The sequence below is a fragment of the Falco cherrug genome, chromosome 11 (assembly GCF_023634085.1).
Source record: "Falco cherrug isolate bFalChe1 chromosome 11, bFalChe1.pri, whole genome shotgun sequence".
NCBI classification, from domain to species: Eukaryota; Metazoa; Chordata; class Aves; order Falconiformes; family Falconidae; genus Falco; species Falco cherrug.
The window spans coordinates 22,591,018-22,617,143 of NC_073707.1; the positions used below are offsets into that span (position 1 = coordinate 22,591,018).

At 56.5% G+C, this 26,126-nt stretch overlaps 1 protein-coding gene across 4 annotated transcripts; it reads left to right on the top strand.

The window, feature by feature from the left end:
- Window positions 1–16,426: 16,426 nt before the first annotated feature.
- On the top strand, window positions 16,427–25,783 carry PTMA (prothymosin alpha). 4 transcript variants are annotated; one of them, XM_055723755.1, is made up of 5 exons: window positions 16,427–16,583; window positions 20,965–21,036; window positions 21,717–21,813; window positions 24,384–24,457; window positions 24,895–25,783. In XM_055723755.1, the coding sequence occupies exons 1-5, from the start codon at window positions 16,539–16,541 to the stop codon at window positions 24,940–24,942; spliced, it is 336 nt and encodes a 111-aa protein (XP_055579730.1). In that variant the 5' UTR covers window positions 16,427–16,538; the 3' UTR covers window positions 24,943–25,783. The 4 variants fall into 4 exon arrangements, with proteins under 4 accessions (XP_055579730.1, XP_055579733.1, XP_055579732.1 ...); XM_055723758.1 differs by having other exon boundaries at window positions 21,717–21,807; XM_055723757.1 differs by having other exon boundaries at window positions 21,720–21,813.
- Window positions 25,784–26,126: the final 343 nt, after the last annotated feature.

The following is a 26,126-nucleotide window of genomic DNA, read 5'->3' on the forward strand; positions in this document are numbered from 1 at the left end:
GACCTGCCTATGCTTTTCAGTTTTGTTTTGTTTTGGTTTGGTTTGTTTTGGTTTATTTTGTCCTGTTTTGTTTTTAATGGGGATGAAACATGGGAGAAGATGTAGAAAAGAATCACTGCAAGGAAGCCCAAGCATGGGAAAGAACGAGAACACACATGCCTGGTCTGGTTATCCAAATGAAACAGAGATTAAGAGGTGTATGAGTGTTTTCCTAAGGCCACAGGAAAGCTGATTTCAGTTGTAGGTAACACGGAACATTTACAGAGGAGAAACCAACAAGACACAAACTCTACAGCCTGTTGCCGACATGAAGGATGCGTTCTAACAAAATAAAACCTCCAGCCGTTTCTCATCGTGTTCCCAATCTAGACTCTGGCTTGGCAGAAGGAAGATGCACCGCAGGTGTCGGAGACCTCTCCCTGGGAAACAAAACCCTCAGACACGCCCTTTGATCCCCTACAGCAATCCCAACATACATATTCATCTCAACGTACCCCAAGCTGGTATCCCACAGCACATACCTGGGATACCTACCGCTGCTGGCTAACACCACATTCGTATCAGTTCTGCGCTAGTTGCAGCATTAGGGCCACTTAATGTATCGTTAGTGGTGCTTGATCTCACAAGTGTCTTAAAGAAGGTGGTGTTCATACAGCCTGACTTTCTTAATGTCTTACGAGGATCGCCAATGGTGAAATATCCTTATTGCTCCTTCTACACCCGTTTTAATCTAGCACCTTTACACATTGAGAGATTTATTGTTTTATTGCTCCATTAACAAACCCATCCACTGTAGTCTTCATCCAAGGTCCCATGACTCTTCTTTATACTAACTGACAAAACCTTTATCTAGGAGCTAAAGTTTTTTAAGTTAGAACACTCTCAGGAGCCTAATTACCTCCATTTCAAGGCTAAATGCTTTAATATAGGCAACAAACCAATGGCTAAATTCCAAAGCCAGGGTAAACCCACATTAGAAATGATCAGGCTTCCTCAACAAGAAGCATGACTAATCGTCAGAACCAACCAGCTAATGAGAGACTGATCTCCAGATCAAGACCTGGTTCCCTTCTGGAAGAGAGCTGTTTGATTTGGCATCCCTTGCAGCAGTAAGTGGGCAAAATACAATGGCCTGTGGTGTAAAAGAAGCCATATGGGAGGGGTGGCCATTCTTTCTGGTCTGATCCTCCCAAATGCACTGTACCTCTGTCTGCTTCATCAAGACCTGGAGGTGAGCAAATGGGCTCCTTGAAATCAAGGTTAGAGAGACAGCTCACCCAGCCTGCCCCTCCTCTCTACCTTCAAGGGATCCCTTAATATGCAGCGTAAAACAGTCAAGGGCAGATAGTCAAGGCATGGCTAACCCCAGCCCCGAGTCAGCAAAGGCCTGGGAGCCTCTCTGTTACACAAATCTTTGGCACGTGTCTGGAACTGCCACCAACCTGAAAGACGAAACATAGCCTTCCTTGGAAATCTCACCTTGGGGAACTTGTTCCTTTACAAAATCCTAGTCCCCAGCCCGAGGCTGAGCCCACAGACCATGGCGCTCAAGGGAAGTCCTGTTAGATCAGAGCTGCTCACATAGCTTATGGCAGCTATGCCAGGATTGTCTTCTTACAAGTGACCCAAAATGTTGTCTTGTGATGGCTTATTAATTGAGACATACCCCTGGACACAGACTACCTCCTTTTCCTCGCTACTTACTGGAAGGCTGCTAACACAATGGGATGGGTGAAAGATGGGAGGATGAATGGTGCACTGGAGGCAGTTCTCTGTCCTGCTTGATGATAGTGGGCATCCCAGTATTAGATGATTATATTAGGAGTGGTACAGTCTCACCTTCAGCTATTGCCTTGAAGCATCCCTCAGTAAAGGTTTGCTCCAGCTGGCAGACTTCATCTTGTCCCTCTTGGATGTGGCCACATCTCTGCCATCTCCTCCCTTTCTCACCACCATTTCTGACTGCCCCCCAGCAGCACAGTACCCTGGGCATGAGGGTTTTTGCCCTGAGGAGATGGCAGTGAGCACACAGCATTGCCATATTTATCTCCAGCAACTCATGTAAAGTATGTCAAGCCTGTCCTATGGTTTCCAAACCAGCATCTCAGGTTGGAGACCACAAGGTCTGATGAGGGTGAATGCTTTGCCCTCGAGGCTGTTACAGAGATGATCCATTGCATCTCTGAAATGGAAGCAAGCCCTTGGTTTCCAAAAGGATGGACTTCCGACAACTTTACTGAGGTGAGTTCAATCTCTCCTTGTCTTTGGGTACTCCGTGGTGTAAGGCTGTGGCAGAGCCCGAAAGCCATGGTTAGGGCCATTATCTATTCCTTTGATGCAAAACGTTTGAGGGCAACCATAATGCTCTTAGGACCTCCTCAGGAGACAGCCCAGAATGGTGGAGCTTACTTCTCCAAGAGGGACAGGCTGCTTCCAATCTCCCTGCAACCCCCTCTGTGTTTCTTGGGCCATTCATTCCTTGCTGCATGAGCACAGAGCAAGGAGCATTGCTGTGAGGCGTGTGCAGGCGCTGACTACCAAGACATGACTCTCTTCCACAGACTTGCCACTCTTGGGGAGCACGTGGGAGAGCAACCAAAGCCATGGCACTTTGAGGAGGGTCTCCCAGACCCTGCTTAGCTGCTGGGAAGGGGAACCTGGACATAAGTGGGCGTGTGGGGTGGCTGTGGGTGCATCTATGGGTGCTGGGAGCAAAGCTGCTCCACGCACTTGGAGCTGCAGTCTCACACACTTAATCGGCACCAAATGTGCAGGTATATAAAGTGAACAGAGGGAAAGCGTTTGTCAGGCTATGGTAACTGCCAGTGCAGGAACAGTGAGAGAACCCTTTTCCCTTAAAGTTTACTACTTTTACTACTGGCCTAGCCTGGAAGCCTTTATTGGTCCCAGCAAGGCCGGGATCTTGCTCTAAAGCCAACCAACGAGAAAGAAGGATCAGAAAACCTGCACCTATATATATATAAAAGTGTGCATGCACCTTTGTGTATGCATTCCTCTGTGTGTGGGTGCCTCTGTGTGTGTGAGCGTGCCAAGGGGTGTGAGCGTGGGTTTGGGTGGAGCGGGAGTGCACCTCTCCCCACGGATGCTGGCATGGGGAGCCAGGTGGGGGGCTGCCAGCAGTGGCAGCAGGCTCCCTCCTGCTGCCGGAGGCTTGGGGCGGGCGGGAGGAGTTCGGCACTTCTGCAAACAGAGGCCTCTCTCAGAAATGCCAGCAGCCACTTCAGGGGCAGGTTTGCAAAGGAGCTCAGTGCCCTGTTGCAGAGCTGGAAGGAAGAAGGCAGCTTCTGCAGGGAGACTGTTACCTTGAACCCCCCTTCCAGGGTCTTTGGAGAGTCTGCCCTGGCAAACCCCGGCAGAAACCCTGCTCATGGTCTTTAGATGAGCCCCAGCCAGGATGGGGGAGACCCAACAACAGGGAGGTGTGAAAGGTGCAGAGGCTGTCTGGAAGGGATTGTATCTTTGCTGATGCAGGTGGCAAAGCTCCCCCAGGTTCAGGGGAGCTGCCAGCAGCCCATAGTAGCCAAATCATCTTGACCATCCTCCCCTCTGCTCCGGCTGTCAGACCTCTGCCAGCGGTGGGACAGGTGCCTGGTGGCTCTTGGCAGAAGGGTCACTCCTGCAGCTTGAGACCTCAGCCCTGCCCTGCATCCCAGGTGCTCAGTGGGAAACCCAAAGCTGGAGCATCCTGTGGGTCGACTGTGCCTGATGGGCACTTCTGAATTGCCTGACTCCCATCCTCGGGCTGCTTTCCCCAGGACCGACACCCAACCCTCTCATGCCCACAGCAGGCACTCACCCACATTTCATCTGCTGGTCCAGGCTGGCAAAAGAAGGCTGAAACCTGGCTTCCTCTGCCGCCTGCAGCCCTCCCATGGCCCACAGCATCTGGAAGCCGTGGCAGGCATGTCTGCTGCACCACACGGCATTTCTGCAGGCGAGGAGGCCTTTGAGAGGCCAGGATAATGGCTAATAGTGCTGTTTCCCTCTGCTCTGCTTTCCTTCAAGTGAATTACCAGGGTCTTGCTGGGAATTATCCTGCCATTACCCAGCGCTCTGGGGAGCTGCCAGTGATTTACTTAACAGCAAATAACACAAAGAGCCGGACACGGCGGGAGCTACGCAACCAAACAAGCTGGGGAACGTGCAAGTGGAAGAAAAATGCTATAACAGCAGCCAAGGTGCAGGGATCTGGCCAGGGCTGCGGGCCAAAGATGGGCACAAGGATGTTGCCAGGAGCAGCCCTCCATTTGCACATGGACTAACGGAGCTGTTCTCCCCTGAGGGCAGGTTTGGTCTGCGGCATAGATGAGTGCGATGGACATGTCAAAGGGTGGTGGCCCCGCAGTGCTGTGCCCAGCTGGCTGGGGGTAGTTCAGGGCTTCAGCACGAGAGGAAAATCCAGCCCTCCCTGCTCCTGGAGAGCCATAGGACTCAGGGATGGTCAGGAGCCTGCAAGCAGGTTGGCTGACCCCCTGCTCTCCCACGGAGACTCACCCAGTGTCTGTATGGAGGGTGCAGCAGGGACAAGAGTCCTGACACCCCCTTATTGCCTCTTTGCACCTTACAGACTTTGCCCTTGTCACCCTTTATTGTCCCATGGGTAAGCACAGCCCTCAGACACCCGTGACCTGCCTTGTACCAGCCACACTGCCTGTGACAGCCTCCGCCCTGGGGGACCACCACGGTATGAGTTTGCTCAGGGCTCCTCCTTCCTCCTTCTGGGAGCTGCCCTCTGCACGCAAAAGGGTGTGGACCCCCCACAGACATGTGCCACCCATGTGTGTCCCCACCACCTGCACTGCACCCTCCTCACAGGCTCTCATGCTTGCCATGTCTCCCTCTCCTTGTACAGGCTGCCCCTGCACAGCAGCCACACACACCCTCCCCAGCGCTGTGCACCCCCAAACCCCCCAGCACCCACACAGACCCCCTTGTCCTCCTGCCCGGTGCCTGCTCCCACACAGCTCTGCACACACACGCTCTCCTCTTGACACTTCGCAGGCGCCGGGCGAAGGAGGGGCTCCGTCGAGTGCTAGAAAGTTGTTCCTACTCCGCGCTGGGAGCAACCACATTACTCACGAGTCCTTTTTTAGTGCGGGTATGTTTCCCCCCTTCCATCTCCAGTCCATTAGCTGCTATGGAAACAACGTGTCATTGCCCAGAGGTGGAGTTCAGCCACAGCCAAAACAGCCGCGGATAAATTCCAGCACCCAAATTCACATCCTGGGGCAAAGCCCATGCAGCTCAGCCAGGGAGCAGGAGCAGAGTCCCGGCCGTGCTCAGGAGGCAGATGTCAGCCCAGGCTTGCCGGCTGTAGGATATGTGGGGTGCGGGAAGCACTGGTGGGGACCCCCTTGTCCCAGCTGGGGTGGAAATGGCATGGCTGGGGAAGGCCGGGGTAATTTATTCTTCCGGAGCCCAACCGAGGGTGTGCAAGTGGTGCGGAGATAAACAGCGGAGCCGCAGGGCCTCGGCTGCCTTGTTTCCGCCGTGTCCTGCAGCTCCCGCTGCCCGGCCTGGGGCTGCTCTGCCAGGGTGGCCGCCGAGGGGAGGTGGCAGCTCCGCAGCACCACTGGCTGAGTGGTCTCATCCCCCCGCTACACCATGTGGTCCTGCTCGCTCCTGGCTGCTACCGTGTCCTTTCGCAGCAGACACCCATTGCAGCCCTCAGCTGGGGATGTTGGCTGTCATGACATGTCCAGCCTGAGCAATTTGTGCATCTCACCCAGGGCCCTGTTGCAGAGGGGCACGAAGGGGCTGGTCCCCGTTGCACCAGGGCAGCTGAGGTCCTGCTTGAGCTAAGCTCAAGCTTAACTTGAGTCTTAACACTGCAGGTAAGCAGTGGAGAGGGGAGCACTGCGGGGTGACCCCCTCAAACTGTGTCCCCATACCCTGAGTCACCTGGGTGTCCCATCAGTGTCCCAACACCTGCCTGGCTCCCTGTGTGGGGAGCCATACTCATGGCAAGGCAGGAGCTGTAGGGACCCAGGGAAGTTGCAGTTTGTGTGGCTGCTCCTTGCCGTATCTCCCAGGGACCCTGGAGAGAAGGAGGGCAGGCAGGGATGGTGGCACATCCTGCCTAGAGGCTTTCATATCAAGGGTGAGTCCTGGCTCCAGTCTCTCCTGGCAGATGGAAAATGCTGGAGATAGGAAGCAAAGCCCTTGGACGGAGGAACTTTCCTTGGTGGCAGCCAACAGTCCGTGACGGGGCTGTCCCACCCAGCACCAGTGCTGCCCAGCTGCCTGCTGCTGCCTGTGGGCACTCTTCCAGCTCAGACTGCCCAGGAGGTGCTATGTGCCACCCTGGTGGCTTTGCCACCCTGCAATGCCAATGCTTGGGGACAGCAGGGTCACACACGGTAGGGAAGAGCTACACCAGTGCTTCCAACAGCTCATCCAGAGACAGGCGCTGGAGCCACCTCTGGCCCTAGCTTGGACCCTCCCTCCCTTCCCCAGCTTCTCCAGGAGACGGAGCAGGAAAACCTGTTAGTCCCCGGGGCAGCCTGGGAGCTATCCACCAGCTTCCGAGTTGGAGCAGTGACCTGCGTAAGTGCCTGCCTGGATCCGGGCCAGCGGGAGCAAACTCTGGCCATGAGGCTCCCTTGGAGGAGGGAGGGAGAGGCTGGAGGCGAGCGGGGATGCCTTTCCAAAGCAGGCAGAGAAATTGCCCATCAGCAAGGATTCTCCGCACAGAGGCGAGCGCTGTCTCTGAAAAACAACTGAACAAACATTGGGAGGAGTGAAAAAATAATGCAGGTTTCTACAGCTGGGATTTTCAACCTGTTCTGCTTTGCTGATCTCCAAAAACATCCCACCAGAGATGTGAATTCCTTTGTAGCAAACCCACACCACCTGGCAAGACACTTGCTGGCCTCAGTTACCCTTCCTTAAAAGCAGTCCACGGAGCCACGGGGATCCCCCAGCCCTGGAAACTGCAGCTCTGGAGAGCACTGGAAACATATAACAAACCAGGCTGGTTTACCCACATGGGAGCCCCGTGGAGCAGATTGCAGCCTCAAAAACCCAGGCCTGCCAGGGCATGGCTTTTGCAAGAGCGATGCTTGTCTGACACCCATAAGGAAGGGGTAGGAGGGCACCCAGTGTAGCTGAGAGAAGCTGAGCTGCACCCTTAAGGATGAGCAGTACTGGGTAAATTGCAGCTTTGAACCCATGCCTCAGCCATGGTGCTCGGTGTGGATTCTCTGATGACTAATAAAAGGCCTGAGTCTGCAGTAGCCAGTATCTTGGAGGGGTGCTAGTGAGCATTCCTCCTCTGTTCAGCCACTTGTTTCCAGGACACCTGCAAGAAGACCTAGGATCTCCCCCTCGCCTCCCCAACAAATTAGTTTAAAATTTGTCCCACGGGTTTGCAACAATCAGAAAGGAACAGGAAACAAAAATGTGAGGAAGGCTCCCTTTCTTGGAAATCAATGTGGAAAGCAGCTGGAAAAAATGCTGGGGGATGTGGGAGGGTGGATAGAAGAATTAGGAAGGGAGCGTTCCTGCTCCTAAAAGAGAAGGTTGAAATATCCTTCCTCTCTGAAATCCTGAGTATTACAGGTGTTTCCACTGAAGCAGGATGCCTGAGCATCCTGACCTAGCAGGGGACAGTCCTGAGATGTAGATCGGTCCTGATGTCCCCAGTCACATCCTTGTCCTGGATCTGAGAAATGGCACCCAAGAAAATCCCTTCCAGGCAGAAATCTTCCTTGTGTTCCCACCCTAGTGTTAGGGGTGTGAACACAGCCCCCATCAGCTCTGCAGCTGAGCTGTGTGACACAGGGGACACCACCCATCTGTGACCCCACAGGCACGGCATTTTCCTCCATATCCCCTTTGCCTCTGCCTTTAGTCACTCTGATATGAGAAACATCCTTATAACACCTCTCAGACGGACAAGCCTCCTCTGAAGTCTGCACAGCCATGAGATGAGTTGGCCAAATGATTTGGTTGAGAATCAGCCTCCCTCTGGAAAAAAACACAACAAACGGCAGGATTTGTTTTCAGCCTGATCCGTTCCCTCATCAGACTCTCGTTGCACAAGGAGGGAGTGAGGCCGCTCACTGGGCAGGGCTGGATGGCTCCTTTTGGCAGCGGCACAGATTTCGATCAGCTTGAAGCAATCGGTGAAACTGCAGCCTGAACTTCCAGTGACTCACCCAGAGAAGGGAAACTTCCTGGCTTGTGTGTTTGAGCATTTCTGGAAAAACTGCTATATTTGGCATGGAAAATAGGAAGGATTCCTCTGGCCACTTGAAATGGGAGCAGCAGAAATGACTCAATGGGCAGTTTAAGAGAGCTGAACAAGGGTGCTCTCTAAATTATTCATTGCGATTCTCCACATTGTGTGTTTTGCCCACAACAACCTCAACAGTGTCTGCACACAGGATGGTCCAGGCTCCGCCAAGAAGTTGTACGATTTATTGCTCTGACAGCAACCCCACCAATGCACACTGGCTGTATATTATTGACTACGGACATTACAGGCTGCTTCCCATCTGTTTACCAACAAATACTGCTCCTAAAAAGGTATGGCATTGTGCTTATCGCTACACGTTGACCCAGCGTGAAAAATCTGCCAATTTATATTTTCATGACATCAGTAGCTAGAAATGCATTTCTTGCCAGCTTCAAACACTGTCAACTGTTTCATCTAGTATGCTGGGGAAAAAAATAATGAAGAAACTGCTCTTCTGCAAAATACTGAAGTTGGTGGAGGGGGGGCGGTATTTCTGAGGATTTTAAATGGATTCTTCCTCTCTTCCTTTTTTTTTTTTTTTTTTTTTTTACATACTTGTCCAAATGGTTATTCAAATAGCTTGTTCATTAAACTCCTGAGCTGGTAAATGAAAGTCGTCATTTTCAGATCATAACATTATTGCCTAAAAGAAAAAAAGATGTGAATAAATCCCAAGAAAAAAATAATCAACAACTTTTTATGGAAATCTGTTAGAAAGAGAGAGAGGGCACCAAACATATTCCATTGGGTTGAAATGCCAACTGGCTCCTGGTTAGCGTATATTAAATTAAATATTCAATTTGGTCATGCACCACTTTTATTGGTGGATTAAATATCGACAGATACGTCTAGCGCAGGGAGATGCTTCACGCTGCAGCCTGACAACTCCTGTGAGAGCTCTGGATCAGTGCTTTGGGTGGGAAAAACTCTTCCTCCCACCACTAAGACCCTGGGAGGCTGATGCCTGGGATCCACATGGCCACAGCCATTGCATGGGGGCTACCCCTCCCACCCTGTGACCCCCCAATGCCCAGCATGGCTGTGCCAGCGGTGAGTGACCGGCACCTCTGCTGTGATGCTCAGGGCAGGGAGCAGGGAGAGGGCTGCTGGGCAGCGACCCTTTCCCAGCTGCCAAGGCTTTGGAGCCAAGGGACCTCCAGAACAGGGAGTGGGCCTGTTGGATTTAACTCCTTCCCATTTCTCTCCTGAATTTATCCAGTTGGTTTTTTGCCTGTAAATTTTTAAACCATTCTCCATGCTCCCACAGCAAGGAGGCCGTAGCTTGGCTATGGCAGAAGAGCTATCACTTTTGTTGGCACGGAGCTTGCTGCTTTCTGGTGGCCCCACGCTCTTGTACAGGGAAGAGCTGGACACCCGCCTTGATTTTGATTTTGCAGGCTTTTTTTCCCTCCTCCCCACTCAGCCTGCTCTTTCCAAGGGTGCTGCTCAGTGGGAACCATCCCGTGCAGGAGGGTTTCAGCCTGGAAGCTGCAGCCTCCTTCCCCCTGACTCCTCCCTGCCTGGCTGGAAGGCAGCCAGTCCCTCCAGTGCTCCAGCAGCGTGGGGGGCGAGCTGGGAGGTGAGGTGAGCGGAGGAGCACTCCCATCCCTGGCACCCCATGTCTTCAGCTCACCAGAAGCCCCAGAAAAGAGTGAGACACATTGGCATCGTATCAGACAGAAGGGGCTTGTCCAGGGCTCTGCTTTGCCTCTCAAATGTTGCCCCTGGAGATTCGGTAGCTGCTTGAGACTTCTGGCCCATCAATTATTTAATTCCCTCCAGCCATGTGGTCTCCAGCCCGGAGTGCTTGTCTCCTCTGAACACACAAGCCTGCGTGTGGGGGAAGTGGGGCTGGGCAGGGGGATGTGGAGCTGGGGCTGGGCGGACGACTCCTGCTGGGAAGCAAAGGAGAGGCACAGGGGACAAGTCCTGCCAGCCAAAATGTTGAGCTGAGCGCTTCAGCTGGCATCTTCTTGCCCAGCCACACACCTGCTGGAGGGGTGGGTTTGTCTTATCTCCCGGGATGACCCTCGGCAATTTATCTCCCCACACTGTGCCTCACTTTCGCCACCTATAAAATGGGGGCAATATTTCACAACCAGTATAAGTTTTGGTGGCATCCACCACCTGCCATACCAGCACACAAAAGTGTGTGCGAGATGGTGGTTTGCAATAAAAAAAATAATCAGAGTGGCTCTCGCCCCTGCTTGCAGGGGCCACACCAGCATGGATGTGTCTCTAGCAGATCGCTTAAGGTTGCTGGTCCCTGTTTGCTGCTGCTGTCCATGCCATCTTGAGCTAAAAGCAGCAAGGCATGGCACAGCATGGCACGGCACGGCATGGCGGGCGCTGCTGGGTAGGCAGGACAAGCCGCGACACGCGGTCAGGCAGGCGGCTGGAGCCGGGTAGGTGTGTCGCTGTTACCCAATAAATAACTCAAGCCCTAAAGCAGCCCATTGTAATTACAGGGGCCCCGCGCAGATTGAAAACGAAGAAGAAGGAGGAAAAAAAGGAAATCAAGGTTCAGTCTTCCCCAGGAGGTAGCGCTCCACGGGGGAAGCAATAGAGGGGAGCGGTGATTTATATCTCTCCAGAGGAATTCTCCTTTCCAGGGCTGCCCCAGGCGCCGAACTGCCGCCAGGTTCAGCCGAGTTTCTCATCTGAATATGCATGAGCCAGTAATTAATTCTCTCTGATACTGATCCAGATTTGGGGTTGGTTTTGTGAGTGTGTGCGTGCGCATTGTGTGCCTGTCTTCTCCCAGGTGTGCCGATGCGGCAAGGAGTGACGAGGCGAAGGAGTGGTGGCTCTCCACACAGTTGTCCCTGCAGGATGATGGCCATCGGCACCCCATGGCTGGCTTGGGGCAGGAGGGGGGCTCTGGTCAGGTGGGGACCCCTATGAGGTGGCTCTGGGGGGTGTCCTGCTGGGGAGAGTGGGAGCAAGGGTGATTGAGAACAGGGCACAATCGGGACCATGTGCCTGGGGCTGGCCACACCATGCAGCAATCCCTGCCCCAACACACATTCAGCCTTGGGCATGTGCGGGGGGGTTCCCCTCCTCCTGAGGACATGGCAAAGACGTCGTGTTTGCAAAGCGCTGGGAGAGGCAGGGAGGGAAGAGAATCTGGCCTCGCCTCCTCCCTCCCACCTTCCTGACTCTCTCTCCTTTTAAATCTCTTCTGCGCATCACTTCTAGCAGTGGGACAGGAGCCCTGAGGACTGAAACCATGTCTCTGGCCCAAGGCCCAGGCCCAGGGCAGGGTGTGGGTGTGTAATCTCCATATGATAGGCCCTTGCCCGAGTCTGATCCACGGCATTGATCACTCGGGCTTGTAGTCACAACCAGCCTTCAAACTCGGGAAAACCCCAGAAAACTCATTAAAAGAGAGAAACAACCATTTTCCAAATTCACCAAGTCCATGCCCTGGGGCACAGGTCTCTTCCCCCTGCCTCTGGGGCAGGTTGCCCTGATGTCCTCCTCACCCTTCACTTGATAGAAAGGCAATAATCAGCTTTGCTGCCTTTCAACCCAGCTGTGGGGCCCTGGCAGCCCACCAGGGTCAAGCCAGAGTCATCCTGGCACGCAGGCAGGGAAGGACAGGGATTCAGGGATTTGAGTGCTGGTTTCCTGAACCACGGCATCACTGGCGCTGGCCCTCAGCAGCCAGGGAGGTGATGCTGTGTCCTCTTCTGCTGTTGTGGGCTCCCTGGAAAAGCTAGCATCCCAAACTGGAGGCTTCCCTTGTCTCCCTGTCGCATCCCCACCCTGCCTGCAGGCAGGATCAGGATTAGCAGCAGCGCTGGAGTGTATTGCTGCCCTCGATCCTGCCAGCACTCAGCTGAAGGAGGCAGCAAAGGGCACTCCCTTGCCACCGCCTCCTGTCTGGCCAGTGTGGTGGCTTCCCAGACCTGTGGAGAAGCCAGTGAGCATCTTGGACATCCAGGAACTGTGGTGTCTTTGCCTGCTGGAGTCAGGGGACATAAAGAGATCACACTCCCTTTCCCATATCCTCCAGTCATGGGGGATAACCCCCCCTAGAAAGCTGTCCTCACCCTGGGGCTCCACGCAGAGGCCCAAGGGGGACGCTGGCGGGATGGTGCCACGTCCTGCCCAGCACGTCCTGCTCTGGGTGCCAGCACTGGGATGCAGAGCAGCCAGACTCCCTACATCCTTCTGAGGGATCCCTGCAAATGTCTCCAGGCTTGGTGAGCAGTGGGCTGGGAAAGGCCGGTGAGTCAGAGCCCTATTTTGTAACACAGGGGGCAGAGCGCGTGTCAGAGCAGGGATGGCCGTGAGCTGAAGTGTGGGGCCCGCCTGGGCCTTTTGCAATCCTCTGGGGAAAGGCGAAGTCGGTGTCTCCATGCCTTAATTAAAGTGTGCCACAGGGCCCCGCTCCCTCCTGTTTACGTGGTTTGTGGGGATGGATGGAGGAGCAGCAGCCTGGAACGTAGGGAGGAGGGCGGCCTCATCAGCCCTTCCCTGCATTGGGGTGGCTAATGGTCTCCAAGCGCAGTCTCTGCCTCCTGTGGCAAGGTCTCAGCCTTGGTCCCACAGTCTCACAAAGATGCTTTTTGGACCCATGAGCTGGTCCCAGTGCTCTACACACCTCCATTCCCTCCTGGGAGTACACATGAAGCTCCTTCCCACCTCCAGCCCCCTCCAAAGCGTTCATCGAGGCCCTGCAGAGGAACGTCCATATGCAACCCTTGCCCATCGAGGAACAGAAGGTGACACTGTCAGGATGTCATCTCTGCTGGCTTCATGTCCTGCATCACCAGCCTGACCTAGAAACACTACCACGTCTCGTGCGCTGGAGCCTGGGGATGCTGCAGGCTCATCCCTCTGTTTTTTCCAGAGCAGCTGAGTGACAGTCGCCCCTCCCCTGCCTCTCCGAGGAGCGTAATGAGAATTTCCTCCGAGGAGCAGCTTGCCGCGATGAAATAATCGCCCTAGCAGCAGGATCTTCGCCGGGGATTAGAGAGGCTGCTACTTGCTGAGCTAGGGAAACGGCCAACAAGGAGGGAAAACTCCTACCACCTCCTCCAGCACCTCACCTCCTTTGCCAAAACGATCGCCTGCTGCAGACGGAGAGAGGTCCTGGGCAGAGCTCAGCCCTGGAAACTTCTGTCCCCGATGCTTGGGCACTTTTGCAAAGTCCCCTTCCACCCTCCTCCTCGTCTCGCTGCTCCCTGCCGAGCTGCTCCCCAGCCCCAGCCGGCGGGAGGGGTGGAGAAGAGGTAAAGCAGCAGCTGCTTTTCACAGGCAACAGTTTTGTTGTTGTTGTTGTTGTTTCTTTTTGGATTGCTGAGGCTTAACACGCCAAGCTGAGCCTGCCTCTCTCTGCCTTATGCGCAGGAGCACTCACCAGCTGGGTTATCCCGCTGCACAGGGGGACGGCAGCAAGGGCTATACATGGATTTCCGTCGCGGAGTGGTTTAAGACAGTTTTGCTTCCACTCCAGGCTTGGTTGTTTTTTAGTTCACAACCAACCCCCCCCCACCTCCCCCGTCTTCTGTTGGATCCTGGCGTGACCATCCCTTGAGGATTCCTAATTTTCTTCCCCAAATATCCTAACAACTCTTTTTCTTTTTTTCAGCCGTTCGTGAAACGTGGGAACCCCAAGCCCAAAGGTTTGAGGAGAAGGCACACGCTAAACCCAAGTTATAGCAGAAGTGCTTTATTTTAGGGCTGGGCTTGGGTGGTTTTTTGTCTTTTCTTTCCTCTTTCGGACGCATTTAGAGACCCACCGTCCGCCAGTTCCTGGCTGGGCTGTGGCAGAGGGCGCTCCTGCTGCCAGCCCTGTTAGCAACCTGCCCCAAACCCACAGCTGGCGGTGAGTGCCGTCTATGTCTATGGGAATAGACAGCAGCTGCCCTTGTCTTGAACACACCAACCGAGAGGCGTAGCCAGCAGCGACCAGAAATCCCGGTTTCCACAGCCCTGTCCTTCCCCCGAGCCCGCGGAGAGGCTCTCACCCAGCTCCCACCCAGCCCTGCCACTGGGTCAGAGCGGGACATCCAAGATGAGAATTTGTTGTCCCCAAAAGGCCCCTCCTGACTAAACACAGGCTTGCCGGTGGCACCTGAAAGCCACGAGTGTGGCACCGTTGTGCCAAGAGTGGCTCTGCTGCAACGTGAGAGCTTCCTGGGGCAGCACTTGCCTGTTGGCTCACAGCTGGCGAGGTGGCCCCTGGGGCTAGTTGGGGCAGGGGATGGCCAGCCCCAGTGCAAGGTCGGTCAGAGCATCAGCAGCCAACGGTCTCAGCCACCGCGGTGCCTCCCATTCCCACCACAGCCTGAAGGCCCTGACCTGCCCCCCATCATCATCACCTCAGGGCTAGTCCCTGAGGGCAGGATGCTGGGGCTGAGGAGAAAAGTGCTCCGTGGTGCAACCAGGCATGGACCAGCCTGGTTGTGGTGCTGGTATGTTTTCTGAGAGGAACGTTTTTGTCCTGGAAATGGGGCCCTGTGGCCTCAGTGTCCAGCCGCTGTAAGTGTACAGGGACAGGGCAAGGGAGGCTGGCACCACGATGCCTCATGCTGCAATGCCTGGTGCCAGGTGGTGCAGGGGGTACCATGGCTTCTCCGCAGCTCTCTTGTAGCTGGGATGGTGCAGGGGAGAAGCCCAGGGGCAGCTCAGCTCCCAGCAGCCAGGAGAAGCGCACCCTTCGCCCGCGGCAGCCCGCCCCGGGTGTCGCGCCCCTGCAGGGTGCCCCGAACCCCCGGTCTGGTGGCCTCAGTTCCGCTCCCGCACACCGCCCCGCGCCCGCTCCGGGTTTTCAAAACCACTCGGCTTTAGACAGACAGGCGCTTCAGCCAATAAGAAGCCGCAAAGCGTCAACACAGCGTTCGCTCAGCGCTTCAGGCCAATCCGCATCGCTCGATCCTTATATCCCGCCCTCCGAGGATAGGCTCTGCCGACAATCGCCTCGGCCCGGCGGCCATGTTGAGTGTGGCAGAAGCGCTGCTCCGTTTGGGGGTGCTTTTCCTTACCCTCTCACGCCTTTCTTCGCGCTTTTTGTATCGGGGGGTGCTTACCGCACCTCTGTCTTGCCGGCAGGACTGTTGCGGGCTACGGAGCGGCTGCCGGCAGAGGGCAAAACCGTGTGGTTGCCCCACGAAGCGTTCTCGGCGCCATCTTGAGTGTGGCAGAGTCCCCTCGCTCGCAGAGTCGGTCCCCAATTACCCCGCGGCGGCGGGCGGGCGAGGGGGACACAGAGGTGGCTCCGGTGCTCGCGGGTGTGTGTGTGGGCCCGCGGCTCGGTGTAACAACAGGCTGTGGAGGGGGGAGTGCGGTAAAGCTCTCAGTGCGTGCCGAGCCTGGTGCTCGCGAAAGGTGTGTGTGTGTGCGCCGAGGGGCGGTGAGGTGGCCTGGGTGCGCGTGTGTGTGGTGTTGGTTTTTTTGGTTTTTTTTTTTTTGTTTTTTTTTTTATTGTAAAATAAGCGCATGAGTGGGAATCCCGCATTTCTGCGCGGCGGCAGCCGGCACCCCCGGCGAGCTCGGCTGGCCGCCCCTCCCCCGCTTTCCCCGAGGGCGACAGTTGTTGTTGTGGCCAAAGTTTCTGAGGCGCTGAAAACACGGCGCAGGTTGCGCGGGTGAGAGGGCGGCATTGGGTTACCCCAGCGGAGACCTAGGGACCGGGACTCCCAGGTACCACCGACCGCTCCGGGCGCGCTCCCTTTTGCGGACGTTGGGAGGCCCCGGCGGAGTGTGTGTGTGTGTGGGGGGGACGCAGCGCCGGTTTTCCCGTATTACTATTATTATTTTTTTAAACTTAATATTTTTCCTCCCCTCCGCGGGCGGGCGCGCACGCCTCCCGCCCCTCCGCAGGCCTGCGGGCTGGCTGCGGCGAGGGGAACGGTGGAGGAGCTGCCTCCCGCCCGCCGCCTCACGGGGCGGGGCGGGGGCGGCGGGGGCGGAGGCAGCGCGAGGGAGGGGAAGGAAAGGGGGCGGGGCTCTGCCGCCCACCGCCTCGCGCCTCGCCCACGCTGAGACCGGGCCCGAACTCATCGCCGCAGTGGCGGCGGCGCCGACGCCTGCCGCTTTAAGCGGCCGTGCCCATTGTTTGCGCCGCGGCCAATGGGCGCCGGCGGTCGGGGCGCGCGCGGCCAATGGGCGCGGCGCGGGGCAGCGCGCGCACCGCCCCCGGCTCTATAAGAGGGCCCGTGGCGCCGCGTGAGTCCCCACTGGCTCGCGCAAAGCCATCTTGGCATTGTTCTGCCCGCGCCGCCGCCCGCGCCGCCACAGCCCCGCCACAGCCCCGCACGCCCCCGCCATGTCCGACGCGGCCGTGGACACCAGCGCCGAGATCTCCGCCAAGGTGAGCCGTCGCCCCGCGCCTCGCCCCCCGGTTTTTTTCTGCCGTGTTTTTTTTTTTCCCCGAGATTTTTTTTCGGTTTTTTTATCTTTGTCCTTTTTTAAAATTTTTTTTTACATCCCTTTCATCCTTCCCCGTCTTCATGCTGGTCCGTCCGCCCCTCGGTTGAAGTTCGCGGTGGGGCTCGGTGTGGGGCCGCCGCTACGCGCTCGTCTTGCGGAGCTGCCTGCGCCGTTTCTTTGTCTACAGCGTGCGGGAAACGTGCTCGCCGCCCTCGCCGGTGCTGCGAGCCGCGCCGGGCTCCGCGGCCCGCTCCCTCCCGCCTTCCCGGGGACAGCAGCAGCAGCGCCGGCTACGGGGCCGTCCCGCCGCGTAGGGGCTCGGGGACTTGGGCGGGGGGGGCGGCGGGTGGGGGGGGCGGGGGAGCGGGAAGCATGATTGCTCCTCGGCATCCGTCTGTGGCGGGGGGATGGCGGCGGCGGGCAGCGCTCGCCTCATTCAATCCGCTGCGGGAGCTTGACAGCCCCGTCAAACTTGGGTCCCGCTCAGCCCTGTCCTTGCGGGGAAGGGGGGGGAAGCCGGGGGGCGGGGGGGAGCGCTCCGGAACATGCACCGGAGGGTTGGGGGGGGGCAGTGACTGTTGTGGAGTTACTCCCGAAAAAGGAGGGGGGTGGCGGTTGCTATTTTGGAGTTGCACCCGGTTGATGCGGGGCGGGGGGGGCAATTGCTGTGTCGGTGTTAGCCCCCCCGGGGGGGGGGGAGGCAGTTGCTATTTCGGAGTTGCCCCCCCCTCCCCCCGGAAGGGGGGGCTCAGTTGCTATGTCGGGGCTGCCCCGGATGGGGGGGTTGGGGTTGCTATTTCGGAGTCGCCCCCGGAGGCGGGGGGTGCAGAGGGCTGCACCGGAGCTGCCTCGGGGCGGGGGGGGGGCAGTTGCTATTTTCGGAGTTGCCCCGGTGTGGGCAGCCGCCCCGGGTGCGCTGGGGCGGCGCGGCTGGGGGCTCCGGCCCCAGGCCGAGCTCCTCGCATCGGGGTAACTTTGCGAGTCGGTGTCGAGGGGTGATGGGGAGCGCCGGTACCGGCCAGGAGAGGCTCTCCCGGGAGTCCCCGCTGCGGCTCCCGGCGCCTGCCTTTGTCTGCGAGCCGCGGCGGAGCGTCCCCCGGGGGCGCCGGGCACCCGGGCGGGCTGCGCGCCGCCCCGGGCCGAGGGTGGCGATGCGCCCCGTTGAGCCCGGGGCCGCGAAAGTTGCGGGGGGACTCGAGTCGGGCCGGGTGCGTGGGAAGGTGGCGGCGGATAGATGGGGCGGCCGTGCCCGGGGGCCGCCTCACTCAGCGCCCCGGCCGGTACCGGGTCGTGCCGCTCCCGGGGGAAGCGGGGCTGGAGGAAAAAAATACCCGACAGGGAGGAGGGTTTACAAAAAAACAGCCAACAAACACCGTTTCTGGCAGATTTCGATTTCACTTCTGTTTCCCGCTCCCGCAGCCTCCCCCCCCCCCCCCCGCCCGCTCATCTCTGCCTGCCCTGCCTCCGCTCCGGGGCCGCGGCTCGGTCCCCGCTGCCTCCGGCTCTCCTGGAGCCGGGAAAGCGGCTCGATCCCCGTCCCTCCCCGGGGGAACGGGGCCAAGTTTGCCGTTAACCTTCCCCTGCCCTTTACGGCGTGGGGGAAGGGGACCTCGTCCCTGGCTCGCCCTCCCGGAGGGAACGGGGGGGTGGGTGGGGGGGTGTCCGTGCTGCGGGGCGGGTGTAGGCACGCACGGCGGCAAGGTGACCCTCCCACCTCCCCCAGACCCGGTGGCGGCGGGGCCTGTGCGTGAAGCGCAGAGCCACCGGGACCGTTCGCCCTCGTCCCGCCTTGCCGTCCGGAGCGCTCCCGGGAGGCGGGGAGGGGGGGTCCCGCCCCGCCCGGGCGGCTGCTGCGCGCCGAGCGCCGCCCCCGGCCGCCGCCGTGCCGCGGGGCGCCCACCACGTGCGGCCCTTCCCGCGCCGCCCCCTGGGAGCCGGAGTCCGCCGCGCCGCCCCCGCCGGCACTACACTTCCCGGCAGGCAGCGGGGCGCCGGCCCGGCGCGCTGGCGGGCGGCCAATGAGCGGGGCGCGCAGAGTGGCGCGCGGTTTGAACGGCGGCGGGGCGCGTGGCGGCGCGGGGGGCCCCCTGCCGGCCGGAGGCGCGGGCTGCGGCGGCGGCTCCTCCGCCCGCCCGGCGGGTAGGCAGCGGGGCAGGGGGCTCCCGGCCCTTTTCGCCGGGATCCTGCCCTCTGCCGCGGCTGCAGGGGCAGTTGCCGGTGCTCACGCCCCGCGAGTAGAGCAGGGCCGAAGGTAGAGCTTCCCGGGCAGCTGGTGTATGACTGAATGCCTTTGCTATTTTATGGAGAAACAGCCTCGCCACACCTGTAATTACAGGCTCTGTCAAGCTTCGGAGCTCAGGCAGTCCTGCTGCACAGACTCCTGGATTGGAGGCTGCTGTGCACAGCTGTCTGTTTGTATTGGACTGGCCCTGGGGAAAGGGAGAAGCTGTGGTCCTCTACGCAACTCTTGCTAGCACAAACTGGCATCCTGTTGGTTGTTAAACTGAGAGTGTCTTCAGTGGTGTGGGAAAGGTCAGGGCTGGAGATTTGTCCAGCTAAAATCCCCAAGAAGGGGTTGTTCCTTCACCAGGAGAATTGCTTATGTTTTGTGCACAGTGCTTCCATCCCCCCCCCCCCCCCCCCCAAAAAAAAACCATCGGGAATAGTGAGATGTGGAAACTATTGACTGCTTGATTTGTTTTGTATTTAGCTTGGGAAATGCTTTGTCCTCTTCACACCTGTGTGCCTGATGTGAGGCAGTGGCTGCAGAACATAGCAGTGCAGTGATGTGCGAGAGGTTAAATGGTTGTGATCAGCCCCTGGGGAACAGGGGGACTGTAATCACTGATAGTCTAAAACAAAACCGGTGGACTTGGGTAGCATGGAGGAGATGGCCTGGGATTCAAATGTAAGCAGCAGGAGGAGGCAGGAGTTTGAGTTTCTGTTTTACTACAGACTCCTAGGATGCTGATTTGATCAGGTGGGGTTTGACCAACAGGTGTAGTTGCCCCTGAGCTTGCTTCCAAAGAAGTCTTTCCTCTGGCTGCCTCCAGTAACAGCATTTGTGTGTCTCCATCTGGGTCTGAGTGATTTAAATAACCTGGTGGTCTAAAACCAGTGTGCTGTCCCTCCTAAGCAGCCTACAGGGTAGTACAAACCCTGCCAAAATGGAGCAGCAGTCATGCAAGCAGAGCCAGGGCTGTGCTCTTACCTGTCGATGTTCCATAAGGAAGGGATGGTGGCTCAGGGGGGAGTGAAGGTGCCCGCGGGCTGCAAGGCAGCTGCAAAGGGCAAGGCAGGAGAGGGGCAAAGCCGCTTGCTGCTGCAGCAAAGTAGGGAGCTGCCAGGCAACTTTCAAACACCTCGTGGTCGCTGCTGAAGTTGCCTGTGTGGCTGTACTGCTGGCCCTGGGGAAGGGCCTCTCTGCTTTCCTTGGCTGGGGTAACGCTTCTTGTGCTGAAGGATCTCGCTCCAGCTGATGGAGGAACAGAAGGGGAGGAGGATGCAAGCAGAGATGCCAGTGTTAAATCCAAGTGTTCTTTATGCGGGAACATAAAGTTGGATCCTCTCAGCCTGTTTGCTGAGCAACTTGGCATGACATTTTGACAGTGATCAACAGCAAAAACACAAAAGCTCCCGCTCTCCTTTCACTCTGCTTGCAGTGGAGACTTGAACCAAACTAGCCAGGCACTGCTCTTGGAGCAGTGTAAAAATAGACTTCTTCCCCACCCCATCCTGTTACACTTGAAGCTGTGAGCTGGATACTGGCGTCTCCTCTCTGCTGCTGCGAGAAAGACCAGGCGTATAATACTTGCCCTATGATTTTCCCCAGGCAGGGCAGAGACTGCAGTCTCTACTAGTGAGTCCCTGGGATTTGTTCCTGCTGCAAAGGTACGGAGCAGCCGTGGCAATCTGCAGCACTGGGGCGGTGGAGCCCGTACGTTGGACAGGGCTGCCGGCTCTCCATGGTGTTGCAGGAGCTTGCGTGGACTGTGCTAAGATGGGCAATCAGCCAGCTCTGCTGCTGTTGAGCATATGCAGGCGGCCAGCTCTGTGTGTTTGGGAGCTCAGAGGTGAAACAGAGCAGTCTCTTTTAGATAGCTGCTCTCTGGCAAGGCTAACTTGGATTGAGATTCACCCCCACGCTCTCCTGTTCCCAAGGAGGAGCCAGAACGTGGCGACCAAATTGCAGAGCAAATGGGTGTGAAGAGAAACCAGCTCCCGCGCTCTCTCAGCCTTGTGTTTTTCACACCTGATCTGCAGCTTCTCTGAACCAGGCACCTGGAATCGGGGTGACTTCTCTGCTTTTCTGCTCCTTCCAGGATCTAAAAGAGAAGAAGGAAGTTGTTGAAGAAACAGAAAATGGCAGAGATGCACCGGCCAACGGCAATGCTGTGAGTATGGCTACAATCTGCAGGGAGAAGCAGCCCTTACACCAATGCCTTTTTGTTTTCATTCTTGCTTTTGATGCAAGCTTGCCCCCAGCTCTGCTGAGAGGGAACCCCTCCAAATGGCAGCGCTGTGCTGTGTAGAGCCCTGAAGCCTTTGGAACTTCAGGGTCGACAGATACTCCCGAGCCTGTGGGCAGTTCATGTGTGTGCAGAAAGGAGGGGCTGAGTTCGGATCCCCTCCCCCAAAAATGTGTGAGGTTGTGTCCAGTGCCACCTCTTCCCTAGGCACACTAGAAAGGGAGAGAAAAAACCCCCAGTACACAACCCTAGCTTTATAGTGTTAGTCAGTTAAGCGGGGAAACACATTGTGTACGGGTAGACCAGTTGGTTTCTTATTTTTAACATGCTGGGGGAAATTCACTCTACTACGTTTCAGTGTGTCACAAGAGCATTTGCAGTCTTTGTCTTGGCCTCCAAGCTGCAGCCCCAGGTTACTTTAGACTTGATGCTTCGTGCCTGGGCTGTCTGCATCGTGTGGAGGCAGGCAGGAAGCGGGACGCGCGCCTGGTGGGCTGGTGCTTTGCTTTAGGCAGAAAAGGTGGGGATGCGCACTTCTGCTGAACATTCTTCCCCCTTCTCCCTTCCCCAGTGCATTTTTTTAAGTGATGTTTTGTCTTGCCAAGGAGAACGAGGAAAATGGAGAGCAGGAGGCTGACAACGAAGTAGACGAAGAGGAAGAGGAAGGTGGTGAGGAAGAGGACGAGGAGGAAGAGGGTGATGGTAACTTTCTTTGTTCCCCCCACCCCGTGGCTGTGTCCTGCCCTGGACAGCAGACCCCCGGCAAGCAGAGGAGAGCAGCGAGCAGCATCTCCCCCTCGTGGCTGCGTCCAGGCAGCCTTTGCCAGCCAGGCTCAGTCTTTCCTTGTTCACCCGGGCCACCAGTGCTGAGAGTGAAGTCAGCCTTGAATCCCTTCCAGCAGGTTGAGGGCAGATTCCTTCCTTCCCTCCGGCCAGACGGCACTGTACCGCGGCGCTGAATAAGCGCATTAGCCCTTCCGTGCGAGTAGTAAAACCTGCCCTTGACTCTGTGATTACAACGGGTGCTGCAGACATGAGTGCCGGCCAGTGGGCCAGGGACAGCCCTGTATGGCTGTGCTTTGGCCCGGGCACAGAGCATGGGTCACCATCCTCATTCATGCAGCAGCATGCTGAGAGGCTGATGGTGGTCCCCTCTCCCAGCCCTTTCCTGGCCTGGATGCTGTGTGGAGGTCAGGCAGAAGAACCTGTGGCCCTTCCCCACCCCTCCAATGGGAACAGACAGTCTTGCTTTGAACCTTCCCAGTCTACGGTGTCCTGTGCCTCCCTGCCCTCCCCTGTTTTCTGGCCTGACCCAGCCTGGAAGTGGGTTTTGGCAGCAGCGACCAGAAATCCAGCAGTGACTTGCCGAATCGCTTCTCACCCTTGCTGCTATGATTTTTTTTTTTCCCCAAGATCTGCTTGGATGAATAACATTGTTTATTTTTATTGCTCGTTAAGGTTTGGAGAAAACCATTCTTGTTATGCTGAAATGAACTCAGGGCCCTTGATTAGCTGTTACTAGGTTAATCCCCTGTGAATTGTCGGTTTACGTGCTGACCTACTAACCTGTTGGTTAGTTTTGGGAGATGGGGACAGGGCAGGAAATTTTAATGACCATTAGGCCGGTGTGCAGTGGTAAGCAGGGAAGGCTGCCTCTGCGGGGTAGCACTGCTGTCAGCAGCCTGCTGTCTGCAGCACCCTAGTGAACTGGTTCGCTAGAAAATACCGGGAATTGTGGCCCTCTTCATACTTGAGATTTTAAACCCCTGGGGACAGAGCACAGTGCTGTCCTGGGTCCATTTACCTCCAGCCCTGCTTTGGGGTGGAAGAGGGGGAGAACACTTGCCTCTCCCTGCTCCTGTTGGGCCAGAGGGGAAGGTATGTGCCGCAGGCCTATGTGTGTGGGGTAGAAGTGTTGCTTGGATGCTGCTGTGAAAAGCCGAGGGAGATTTCTTCGGTCCCGCAGTGCCCAGCCCCGCTCTTCCCAGCTCACCGAGTGCAGGCACGATATGGCACACGGTGCTTGGAGGTGTGAACGCCTCACTGGGATCCTGCACAGGCTTTGTCTGTCTGTGCCTGCTGCCCTCGGGTGATCCTTGCCTGAGAACTGCACCTGAGCAGCTGAAAGCTGCAGGAGAGAGATTTAAAGGCAGCGGGTGCAGCTTGCATCAGCTTTTTTTCCCCCAACACTTGCAGCCAAACTCCATCCTGGAATATGACAGCAAAGGGGAGCTTGAGGGTGTAGTTTTCTTGCCCTTCTCCCCATCCCATCTCATTATTTGCTTTGCTTAAAGCAGCTCAAAGAACTAAAAATGCTCCCAATCAGCTTGGCACTGTCACCTGACTGGCCGGCCGGCCCGATGCATGTGATAGCTGCTGGGGTGTTGATCTACCGCTGGGAGCTAATCTTGGCCCTTCTTGCTGCATGGGCCATGCTGCAGCTGGGCACACGCTGGGTAGGGGAGGATGGGCTGACCTTAATCCCCCCCGGCTGTCCATGCATGTGGCTCATGGCAGTGGTTTAAAGCCAGCTTACTGGCCTTAACGCTCTTGAGTTTCAGTAGGGTCTTGTGTAACAGGAGGCTTGTCACCACAGCCAAGAGGTGGTTCTGCCTCTGGTCTTACCCCCAACCTACCAAAAGTGGCCGAAGGTGATAGACTCGGTTGTTCTGATCCACTGGCCTATTTGAACTCAAAGTGGGTCAGAGCCCAGAGCTCTCTGCTCATCCTCCTCTGGCTGTAAGATAAGTTGGTAGCATTTGTTTGCCGTTCTGGTAATTAGAAAGTGTTCTGACTCAGAACTAATGCGTTCTGGCTCTCTTAACTCATTAAAGATGGACTAATAGCAGCGAAGGGAAGCAGAAGTAATCTGGAGCAGTTAGGCGGAGCAACTGCTAGAAAGAGTTTTTTCCTTTTGGTTGTTCTCCCATGCCGCGCCCCCCCCCCCCCCCCCCCCCCTCTTTGGCAATGATTTTGGTGCTCATGGTAGGTGCTGGTTTTGCTGTCCCATTGCCTGCACTACAGATGTGTGAGCCAGACTTAGTGCTGCCAATTCTTAATTTCCCCCTTCGGTGGGTCAGGTCAGTTGGGGGATGCTGCACATGCCCCCATGTCCTTGGGCAGCTGCTGCCCTCAGCAGGGGCTGTGCTAGCTGGGGAGATGGGACACTGGACATTGCAGTGTGGCTCTGAGCCAGAATTAAACCCAGAGGGGGAGGTACATGGTGCTGTAATGCTCTGAGAGGGTCTCACTTCCTCCCCTTCTCCATGCAGGTGAGGAAGAGGATGGTGATGAAGATGATGAAGCTGAGGGAGCCACAGGCAAACGGGCAGCTGAGGATGATGAGGTAGGGAGAGCAACCAGCCCCTCAGAGCTACCCGTGTTGCCAGCGGGCTTGGGGAGGGGAGTGTCAGTGGGGCCAGAGAGGCTGGGCTGGGCTCGGGCTGGAGCGCCCTGCCTGCGTGCTCCCCGTGCTGCTCTGGGGACATGGCCCAGTTCTGTTTATACGCTGGCCTGGTTAACGGGGTGTCGGCTCTGGCAGTGCAAAGCCACTGGCCCCAGGTTGGGGAGCCCCAGGGTGCTCATGGCAGGCCAGGCCAGGGATGCTCGGGGGCTCCTGGAGCTGGCTGCAAGAGAGAACTTTGTGGGAGGGAAACACTTGTGTTGCTCTGCTCTTGTACCAGTGGGGGAGGGGGACCCAGAACCCTCTCCTGCCTCACTTGGTGTGGCTGTCAGCAGTCCTGCTGCCTGTCTCTGCTCCTGACAGCTTTGCTTTCCCCCCAGGATGACGACGTCGATCCTAAGAAGCAGAAAACCGATGAAGATGACTAGGCAGCAAATTATTATTATTTTTTTTTTTTTTTAAATAAGGAGGAAAACAAACCAACAAAAAAGGCCAGCGCGTCCTCTTCACCCTTGGGACCCCCCCCCCTTCCCTCCCGTTGAAACGCCCTCCCCACACACAGACACACACCCTTCCTCCCCCTCCGCCGTGGTCATCCTCACCAAGTAGAGTGAATCCCATCCCCGGCCCCCCAGCGCGGCGCTGCCACTCAACGAACATACAAAACTATTCGCCCGTTAGCGGGGAGAGAAACCCCCCACCCTTGCCCACACAGACCCCCTCCCCCCCAAGCACCAAAACTTCAAGGCCCTGCTTTCTTTCTTAAAAGTACTTTAAAGGAGAATTTGTTTGTATTTTTTATTTACATTTTATATTTTTGTACATATTGTTAGGAGGTCCGCCATTTTTAAGTGATCTCGGATTGACCAAAAGGGGGGCTTTGAAGTGTATATCTCTCTTGTTACCTATCTCTGACTTTACTTGTGGTGTGACCAGGCCCAAACCATTATCTCAAAGGAGAATAAAACAAAACCTTGTAAAAAAAATTAAAAAAAAAAGACAAAAATGCAAAAAAAAATATTTACAATCTTATTCTGAGCATTCCAGTAACTTTTTTTGTGTATGTACTTTAGCTGTACCATAGATCGTGGTTTGTATGAGGTGGCAAGGCCAAAGATAAAAAGGTTTTCTTTTTTTTTTTTTTTTTTTTCTGTCTATGAAGTTGCTGTTTATTTTTATTTTTTCTTTTTTTGGCCTGTTTGATGTATGTGTGAAACAATGTTGTCCAACAATAAACCGGAATTTTATTTTGCTGAGTTGTCCTAACAAGGCTGCCTCCCAACTGCTGCTTTTTGTTTTAGTTTTAATTTTTTTTTTGTTTTTTTGTTTTTTTTCTTTCTTTCCTTCGTTTCTTTCTTTGCTTTGGATTTGGGCTGGGAAGAGAGTTGGAGAGAGGGTAGAGGGGTGCAGGGTACTGATGGGGAGGGTCTGGGGCTGTGGTCCCAGCTGGCATGGGCAGGATGGTGCTGTGCCCCTGGCATGGCCTCTGCATGGTCCCGCATGGTCTGGCTGCTCTTGGGAATGGGCAGGGGCAGCTTGGACTGGGAAACCCTTGGAGATAGAGAATAAATGAAAGTGAGCCCCAGGGTGTGTGGTATGGGGTGCTCAGCCA

Bases quoted from the DNA above. Each gene is read 5' to 3' on its own strand.
- PTMA (XM_055723755.1), top strand. From the start codon at position 16,539: ATGTCCGACGCGGCCGTGGACACCAGCGCCGAGATCTCCGCCAAG. The intron at 16,584-20,964 runs GTGAGCCGTCGC...TGCTCCTTCCAG, and splicing joins GCGCCGAGATCTCCGCCAAG to GATCTAAAAGAGAAGAAGGA. The intron at 21,037-21,716 runs GTGAGTATGGCT...TGTCTTGCCAAG, and splicing joins CACCGGCCAACGGCAATGCT to GAGAACGAGGAAAATGGAGA.